At 36.7% G+C, this 9,979-nt stretch overlaps 1 protein-coding gene and 1 long non-coding RNA gene across 2 annotated transcripts; one reads left to right on the top strand and one right to left on the bottom strand.

Annotated features, from left to right (window-relative positions):
• Positions 1–438: 438 nt before the first annotated feature.
• LOC114385428 (protein IQ-DOMAIN 1-like) lies at positions 439–5,128 on the top strand. Its single transcript, XM_028345506.1, has 5 exons — positions 439–676; positions 769–870; positions 2,322–2,624; positions 2,704–3,066; positions 4,291–5,128. The coding sequence occupies exons 2-5, from the start codon at positions 784–786 to the stop codon at positions 4,912–4,914; spliced, it is 1,377 nt and encodes a 458-aa protein (XP_028201307.1). The 5' UTR covers positions 439–676; positions 769–783; the 3' UTR covers positions 4,915–5,128.
• LOC114385429 lies at positions 1,252–2,431 on the bottom strand. Its single transcript, XR_003660870.1, has 2 exons — positions 2,304–2,431; positions 1,252–1,523 (listed from the first exon to the last, which is right to left on the bottom strand). It is a non-coding gene; the product is annotated as an uncharacterized LOC114385429 (long non-coding RNA).
• Positions 5,129–9,979: the final 4,851 nt, after the last annotated feature.

The following is a 9,979-nucleotide window of genomic DNA, read 5'->3' as shown; positions in this document are numbered from 1 at the left end:
TACTTTTAAATATTATTTAAATTAGTTGTGTTATGTATATCAACTTTTATAGTTTTAAATATTTACAACAACTTTAGTGTCAAGTTTATTAGGCGACAAGTTAATACAGTAGCTCATACTCTAATAAGGGCTGCCATATCTCATGCTTGTCCCATTTCTTATAAGCATGCTTTCTTGTATTTAGTACTCTTTGATTATTAATAAAATGTATTAAGCTTGCTTCCTTCAAAAAAAAAAAATATTTATTCTCTTTCAATTTTGTTACGTTCTCCACTTAAATCTGAATCCTTGCAAATATAATATTTAGATGGAATATTACATTAAAAAGAAAAGACAGGATAGATTGATTACCGGTAAAGTAAAGCAGTTATGTTTTTATTGGGCCGAAATAATAAGAGGAGCCACGAGTGTCTATAGGTGGCCACCAACTGCATAATAATAGTACATGCTATGCTTGCTAATGTTACGGGGTCCAAGTCCAACACATCCGTGATTTTGATAAATACCAACGACGGTTGCGCGAGCTCACAGTTACTAATCTCACGCACATTCTTTCTCTCTCTAAATTCTGCACCACAATCCGCAAAATGACCAAATACTTCTTGCTGTGAATGTCGAAAATGCCTGCAGGCACAACATGTGAAGTGATGCAAAACGGCAACACTTGTTTCACCAGGTTAGTTTCATGTCTCGCTCCGCAACTTGTTACACTCTTAGATTTATTTTGTGTCTCGACATGGATGAAATTAATGGTTATACGAGAAACAGATCCTTTCGTCATTGATGGGGAAGAAAGGAGGCAGCTGGTTCTCATCTGTGAAGAAAGTTTTCAAGTCATCTTCTAAAGATTCGCCCCAGCCTGAGAAGAAGGTCATCCTCTCCACTTCTTATTCTAATGTTTAGTAGATGATTTGCAGGGTGCTCTGCTATAATAATTGTTCATTTTATTTCATAATAAAGATAGGAGCATTTGTTTTTGGAATATTTTTTCGGACTAAAATCACCATTGATCTTATTTTTCTTTTATTTGGAAAGTGGATATGGGCACAGGTAGCATTTGTGATTTTGTATTAAAAAATTACTTTTCCCAAGTTTGTTTGTTTGTTTCTTTTTATTCATTCCAATCAACATTAGAGAGTAAAGACTGTGGTATTACTTTGGGGTAATCAGCAATGGGTTATATATATATATATATATATATATATATATATATATATATATATATATATATACTTGTAAATCATAATCAACTTCAGTCGCTTATTATGTCATTGATCAAAGTTCTTGAACAAGTCATGGAAACCCAAAAGGAAAAAAAAAATTACATATCTATATATCTGCAGCATAAGGAAGGCCATGATCACAATCAATTTCCGCCTTTCGCATTAAAGGCTAAAGCCCTCTCCATAAGGTAAGTGAACAGCAAGTTAGTTGCTTGCAGTAATGTAGTTTTTGTCTTTTATGCGCTCCTCCACATTAATGATGAGATGCCTGCCAATTTCTCAGCTTTCAGGACCATCAACCTGATACAGCATGTAATTATTTATAAGTATCCACGGTCCCCTACAAAGTCAACATATATTTGCTAGTATACGTGTCACATATTTATCATACCACCTAACCCATCACGATTCATCTTGAACATCGTGTGCTTCCTAAGTTATATCCTCTTCATCATCACAAACAACTATAAAAGTAATATATTTATTTTTATCAGCTTAATTGTTAGTTTTTATTAAAATATTAATATAAGAATTTCAATTTTTTTCATTTTTCTTTCAATCCTTATATTTTTTTTAACCAAGTGAATCTTAGAACTTTTAAACATTTTAACCCAATCATAAAAATAATAATACTTTTCATTATGTGATTTTCTCATGTGATTGCTAATCACGAAAATCTTTTCAGTCCTTTTGTAATATGTTGTTCTTTTCTTTAAATGTCCACAGATAATATGGATGTACAACTTAATTTTAAAAAGGAATGAGAATAAACATTGTACAATTATGTAAGGTGATAGTTAAATATCAGTGGAGTAGATTGTGTTGAGTTACAAGTATGAGGTCCGATAGAAGTAAAAAGATTAAACATCATATAAGTGAGAAAATAACCCATAAATTTAAATCTTAAGATTTTGGGTTAAAATACGAGATTGCTATTATTTTTAACATTATAAAAAGAGAGGGAGGAGACAAAAAAGAACATAGGGAGAATGGTATCTTGAAAAATTGATTTTCAACCTAGTAGAATGAGAATGGTATTGCGTGATCTATGTAAGCCAACTAATAAGATTCATTACTTACGTGGATTTTGAATTTCAGAAGGACAACACACAGAAATTACAGCATGAAGTGGCAGAGGTGGTGTCCTTTGAGCATTTTCCTGCAGAGAGTTCTCCAGATAATGTGAGCAATGCAGAGATGAGTACGACATCAACGCCAGTGACCAACGAAGATAGAAGCCATGCGATTGCCGTTGCAGCAGCAACTGCCGCAGCTGCAGAAGCTGCTGTGGTGGCTGCTCAAGCAGCTGCAAGAGTTGTAAGATTGGCAGGAAGTTACGGGCGGCAGTCCAAGGAAGAAAGAGCAGCAACACTCATTCAATCATACTATAGAGGCTACCTGGTAAGACCTGAACATGAGAGGGAATTAATTAATGTGCTCATCTGTCTATAACAACTTAATTTATGAATGAATTGTGTAGGCTCGACGTGCACTACGAGCATTGAAGGGATTAGTGAGGCTGCAAGCACTGGTGAGGGGACACAATGTGCGGAAGCAAGCGCAGATGACGATGCGGTGCATGCAAGCACTGGTGAGGGTGCAGGCACGAGTACGGGCTCGCCGATTCCAATTGAGTCACGCGGATCAGGAAAGAGAGAAGAAAGAAGAGCCCAAGCCCATACCCGTGCCCGTGCCCATGAGCCCCCTGAGAAGAATAGACGACATTAATGACTGGGACAATAGGCGTCAAAGTAGCTACAAAATTAAGGAAAACGATTTGCGGAAACATGAAGCTGTAATGAAGAGAGAGAGAGCTCTTGCATACGCTTTCAACTATCAACAGGTTAGTTAATTTGTCATGATTAAATGGGAATATAGTGGATAAAATAGCTTAGTCTAATATTCTTTCAAAACGGTACGTGCAATTTAATTTATCTATATCTTCTTTACATAAGTTTTAATATTTTTTATTTTACTTTTCAAATTTTATTAGAATATGCGATAATGTAGGATTTAAATCCTCCAAAGTGAATAAAGATTAAATAAGTACATTCAATCGTTTATTTATAAAATTAATGATTGATATTTTAAAACATTCATAATTTGTTATTGTTATGTACGCATACATAATATCAGCCATTGATTTTTTCATTAATAATTAAAATTATTTACTTTATCCTTTAACGTGAATTACTTACTTTAAAGGTGTCAAATCCGATAATGTATGTTTCTTACACTGTTGTTCGAGGCCAAACGTATATAAATATGAATTCCCAAAAACTATCGTTCGAGGCTTACTTCTCCTCCGCACTCGGCCCACCCTCCGCTTGGTTGCAACCCGCCGACGACCCTGGATTTTTCATTACTTTCACATGTCAGAGCCAAATTTAATAGGATAGTCATAATGTAAAAACTAAGGACAGGTTTGATTTTTTTTTAAATCGAAGTTATAATGCAATTCATATTGCATAAAATTCTCAACATGTAATGTATGCTTACATAATTTCAAATAAAGTGGATGCGAAAAGAAAAAGCAGCCTCGGGAACGGCAGTGTTTGGGAATTAAGAGTTTGGACTTAGGAAGCAGATTTATCAAACGATGGGGGTGGAGAAGGCATAATTTGGTGGCATTCAGTGGTGGGCACGGGAGCAGAAGGAAGCGTAGATGTAGTGTTTGGGAATCCAGAAATTTGATGTTGCATAGTACTACTAAAAGAGAGAGGCACGTGAGGTTTTCTAATAACGTTTTAAGCTGAGCCATTTATTATAATCCATCGATTGAAATGAATTCCTATCACTCTCACATATGAAACCCTCTTTTCGTAAGACATGTCATCTTGTGACATTATACCTAAAAATCCATTAGTTTTATAAAAACTTAATAAGTATACATTGTGTAACATACAATATTTGAAAAAAGCTACCTTCTACCTAAATGTTATAAGAGTGAATACTTCAAAAAGAAAACAAACATGAGGGAGGGTGTTTGCAGATAAAAATGTAAAATAAAAATACGTTCTCATGTAAACATTGTGTTCATTCTATTGTGAACCATTTTTGTTTGCAGCAACAACAAAAGCAATTTTTGCAGCCAGACTGGAATGGTAATGATGATGTAGGAACAAACTATGAGCATGAAAAAGCCCAATGGGGTTGGAACTGGTTGGAGCGTTGGATGTCATCCCAACCATACAATGTCAGGAACATGGGGCCACATGAGACCTCTTACATGACTCTTGCTTCTACAACATCAACTACCACTGATAACATGTCTGAGAAGACCGTAGAAATGGACATGGTTGCAACTCCAGGCCCAACCAACACTAGAAATGTCAGTCCCATGAACCAAGACTTTGTTGATTTAAGCCCAGTTTCTAATAGGCACCGTCACATACCTCCCAGCCCAAATAGACCTAGCTATATGACCCCAACTCAGTCTGCAAAGGCCAAGGTTCGAGCCCAAGGCCCATCCAAGCCTCGAGTTTCAGTTGGGCAGTGGAACTTCTCAACAAAGGGAGGTTCGACTGGTGACTCATCTAGCTCGGGAGGACGAATTGTCGCTTACCAATTTCCAAGGAGCCCAGGCCCAAAAATTAATGGCATTCGGTCACAGTCTAAAAGGATTGTGGGTAGCAGTCCAGATTACACTGAAGATTGGACCCTTCCACTCGGAGCCCATGGCTGGGCATAATTTGATTAATTTGCATTTTCTAAAAAAAAAAAAGTCAAAATCCAATCAATATGGAGTTTATGATTTTCTCTAAGATTGATCATATGACGTGAAGTGATATTTATGGACAATTTAATAATGTAATTGGTGATGTCAAGAATCACAATTTTGAGATTGTGATGTAAGAACATTTCATATTATGTTTTACTTATAAGAAAAGAAGTTAATGAGTTGATTTTTTTTTGTCAAGAAATTATTCCAATTTAAATGTAAAATCAAAAAATTTCTTAGTAGAGTAATATTTTTGTTATTTGAAAAAAATAAAAAGAATAAAAATAAATAAAATTTTATAAAAAAAAATAATATAACATGACAACATTAATATATTTTATTTAACTTATTAGAGCCAAGCAACTCTAAATATCTTGTGGTTGCATATGTTGTAATTTTACAATTTATAATTTTTTATATTATAACTTTTTAATGTATTTAACTATTATATTTTGGTTTTAATTATATTATTAGTAAATTTTAATTATAAAATATAAGATTCAAATAATAATTAATGATTATGAATTATAATTTAGTGAGAATGAATATGGTGATGCCATGTGGCATCTGCCCACCTAGCAAAACCTTCATTTATTTAATATATATAGATATATAGATAGATTTTAGATAAATTAAGAAAGTTCACAAAATTCCTAAAATCAAAATATTCAAGAAATAAAGCAAAAGAGTAGAAAAAATGCACCCTTGTGAAGGGTAAATTCATGGCATCAGCTAGGATCAACTTATGCATGCCTAAAGGAGGGGTCAAAACCTCCCTAAACCAAGTTCCTGCAGAAGGCCCCATCTTTGCCAAAAAGTCAGCACTATGATTCCCTTCTATGATTGAGAGCACAAATTCAAGATGCTAATCCTGCTTAATGAGATTGATCGGGTTCAGAGAATTTGAGACACACAAAACATTCTTATAATTCATCTGCTAGATTAATTTTCAAGCCTTCTAAAATAGCAATAAGTTCAACCTTTTAGGATGTTTGCTACTCTGGCCGATATCACCAACAAAACCACAAATCCATTGACCATTAGAGTCACGGATGATACAACCATATCCCAAAGGCCCAAGATTAGTGCTGCGACTACCATCAACATGGAGGCTCACTTGAAAGTCCCTCGCTTTTGCGCATTAGACCAAATGAGTCAAAAGGGGACTCAAAGAAGCTTCACTATTCAAATTAAAAGTTATTTGCACGTGCCTCACCAAATTGCTAACTCTTAAAATGATAACATGGGGCTAAACCACTTGGTCTCGAAACAAGGCCTCACTATGAGCCTTCCAAATTTAGAAGATCATAATCGGGAACACCACACTAACCTTCCTCATGTGCTCTCTCAGTCAATCAAACCAGTTCGAAATATGCTCACTCATCCGGGATGAGGACCTGGAAAAAGTTCCAAACAAGGTGCACATCCCCACACTGCCAAAGAACATGCTTCGTGGCCCATATCCTCAGGCCCCATACCACACCTTGGACAAGTATCTTGTGCAAGAATATGTCTCTGTAAAAGGAACTTCTTGGTAGGCAAAGCTTCACGACCTAATTTTTGTTAGAATAGTAATTCCTATTAGTGGTAGTTATTTCTTCATTTTAGACACATGGGATATGCAGACTTTCTGTTATAAATAAAAGTCTTGTGAACGTGCGTATGTGTGCAATTTTTTACCTTTCACAAAATAAACCTATTATTTCTTGCTTTTTTTTCTTAACAAGTGATATCAAAAGCCTTAATGATTCTAGGAATCCAAGATCAAGGATGGGTCAAGATGGTGGCAATCTTCTGGCAAATCTACCGATCCTCGATAGCAAGAATTGGCATCGGTGGTATGCACATATGAAGGTGATACTTGGGTATCAAGAAGTCCTTGAGATCGTGGAGAAAGGGTATTCACCGTTTGTAGAAGATGCTACAAAAGAACATAAGGTGGCATATAATGAGAATAAGAAGAACGACTGCAAGGCCTTATGTTTGATTTACCAAAGTGTGGACAAAGCCCATTTTGAAAAGATTGTTGGAGCAAAAACCTCATCGAAGGCATGGAAGATCTTGGAGAAAGGAAATGAAGGCGTGGAACAGTTGAAGAAGGTGCATCTTCAAACGATGCACAGACAATTTGAATTGATGCAGATGGAGGGAAATGAAAGAGTAGCTGAGTTCTTTAATCGTGTCTTTAATCTGACCAATGCAATGAAGTCCTGTGGTGAGAAGGTCACTGATCTCACCATCATAGAGAAAGTCCTACGTACCTTGAACCCCAAATTTGACCACATTGTGGTGGCCATAGAAGAATCAAGAAATCTAGAGATCCTAAAAGTAGAAGAACTCCAAGGCTCACTCGAAGCCCATAAACAACAACTTCTTGAGCGCTCAGGTGGGAAGGCACCAGATCAAGCACTCCAACACAAACATACAAAAAAAAGGAGGAGCTCGTGGCCGAGGAGGAGGACATAAAGGAAGGGGTCGTGATAAGGTAGCCAAAGATAATCCAGAGAGAAATAATGAAACTCAAGAACATTTCAGAATCGAGCAAGATGTACCTGAATCTTCAAGTTAAATTTGAATAGAAATTCAAATTTACCTCCAATTTTCTGTGACACTTAGGCTATAAATACGGGCTATGTGTGTGCATTTTTCCAACTTTGATCATTTGCAAATTAAACTTCAGATTTCAGAGCTCTTTTAGAGCACAAAATTTCGTGCTCTTCTCTTATTCATCTCCTTCTTCCTCCAAGCTCTTATCCATGGCCTCCTATGGTGGTGAGCTTCTTCTAGACTCATCTTCTCCTTGAAGTGGCGTCTCCTCTCTCTCTTCCTTCTCCATTCTGCTGCTATTCATCTTCCAAGAAGCAAAAGATTCCATTGATGAAGAAGATCCTAGGCCTACAAGCTCCAATGGAGTGTACATCATGTGGTATCAAGAGCATCTTCATGTAGGTGATGTTCTTTTGCTTCCTCTATCTTTTTGTTTGGTGAATTCTCTTTAATTCCTTGTTCTTCATCTTACTCTCCATGTATATCCTCCACTGTCTTGTGGTTTGGTGCTGTTTAGAGTAGATTCAAAAAAAATAAACCGATTAAATCTTAGATCTACAATTGTTCTTGCATTTCTATGGTTCAAATTTTGTAGATCTACTCTTGAATCATGTTTTTGTGTTGATTTTAGGTTCTATCCTTTTTCATTCATAATATTCTGGTGCTGAACCTTAGATCTAAATTTTCTTCCAAAATATTGATTATTAAAAAAAAACACAAAAATCTAAGTGTAAATCACTTAATCCATGTTGTCTTAGAGTCATGTTTAGTCATAGTAATTGTCACATTATGTTCTAAGTTTGTGTTGAATTTTTATTTTCTTGATTGAATTATAGAATACATTTGTTCATGTATTCTTGTCATTCTTAGCCTATTTTTTGAATTTTGAGTCTAATTCATGCATGTTATTTAGTTCATAACATGTTCTAAATCAATTCCTAGAAGTATTCTTTTTGTTGAACTCTTTTTTTTTTCTAAGTTTCCTACATGATGTTTATGATGAAGTTGAGTTGTGGTGCTGAGTTGTGAATGGATTTGTGAATCAAAATAAATCTTAAGCTGATGCAATCCTACCCCGCAAGGACATTGGATAAAAGACTCCAAGTAGATTGGGCCAGAGATCCAAGGGAAGGCCCTAGGGTTCTCATGAGCCTTAGGGTAGATTTTGAGCTCATGGGCTAAGTATGAGCCCACTTATCTTTGTAAATATTAGAATAGGTTTTTCCTTCGTTTGGGCCTTGTATTTTGGCCATTCTAGTAGTATAGGGTTTTAGCCTTGTATTTCGAGGCATTTTGAGTAGTCTTTGTAGTAAGGACTTTTTTTGTATTTTCATGTTTTTTGGCATAGGGGTGAGCTTAGCTATTATAGGGGGTGTGTAGCTAAGCTCTAGCTTCTCATCTCAAGGAGGTGAGCTTAGCTATTAGAGAGGTATGTGTAGCTAAGCTCTAGCTTCTTTAGGAATCTTCTTAAGGAAGCTGAGGGTGAGTATATTGAATTCCAAACAGAGATTGCTAGGAGGTACTGGACACAACTTGCAGAGCCCATGCCTAAATATGACCCTGAAGTTATCATGGAGTTTTATGCAAATGCTTGGCCTATTGAGGAAGGTGTTATGGATAAGCGCTCCAAAGTGAGGGGCCAATGGATTCCTTATGACACAGATGCCATCAACCAATTTTTAGGGAATCCATTGATCTTAGAAAAGGGGAAACAATGTGAATACACGACAAGAAGAGGTCAGACTACAGGTTTTGATGAAGAGGCTATTGGTCAGCTGCTTTGCTTCCCAGGACGTGATTTTGTACGGAGCATGACAAGGAAGCGGTTGCGAATCATGCACACCAACATGACGACCTTGACTCAAATCTGGATGACTTTCCTTCTTAGTAATATCCTTCCGAGCGACCAAAACTATGATCTTACCCTACCTAAATGTCAGCTGGTCTACAGTATTATGGAGCATATCAGTGTTCATGTTGTCCAACTCATTTTAGATGCTATCCATTAGTTTGTTGGTACCGAACCTCCTAGGCACCCAGTGGACCCAAAAAAGTCCAACAAGGCACTGGGCTTTCCTGCTTTAATTACAGGTCTCTGCCAGTTCTATGGAGTACCGGTCACACCAAAAAAACACATCTGGCCTTCGATTAACATATCATTTATTGAAAAATATTGCATGCCAAGGTAGGTACAAAAACTAGAGCAGGATTAGCGACATCAGCTAGCAGCAGATGCACCACCTATACCTCCACATCAGCCACCATCCTTAGAGTCCATCTCAACCCACTTGCAGAGGATAAAGCTCTAGATGCACATGTACATGCGTCATTTGAATGACAACTTCTACCATTATACACTGCACCAGCATCGCCAGGGCCCTAGCCCTTACCCTTGGCCTACTCCCGAGTAGTTTAGAGCCACTGTTGCATGGCCTAGAGACAGACCTATTTTTCAGGAGGAGGTAGGACCTGCAGATGCTCAAAGAGC

Source organism: Glycine soja, chromosome 14 (assembly GCF_004193775.1).
Source record: "Glycine soja cultivar W05 chromosome 14, ASM419377v2, whole genome shotgun sequence".
Lineage (NCBI taxonomy): Eukaryota > Viridiplantae > Streptophyta > Magnoliopsida > Fabales > Fabaceae > Glycine > Glycine soja.
This window is presented reverse-complemented; position numbering and strand designations above follow the sequence as displayed.

Excerpts from the sequence above, each read along its gene's own strand:
- LOC114385428 (XM_028345506.1), top strand. The coding sequence starts at position 784 with ATGGGGAAGAAAGGAGGCAGCTGGTTCTCATCTGTGAAGAAAGTTTTC. Across the intron at positions 871-2,321 it reads CGCCCCAGCCTGAGAAGAAG|AAGGACAACACACAGAAATT; the intron begins GTCATCCTCTCC and ends TTTGAATTTCAG. Across the intron at positions 2,625-2,703 it reads CATACTATAGAGGCTACCTG|GCTCGACGTGCACTACGAGC; the intron begins GTAAGACCTGAA and ends TGAATTGTGTAG.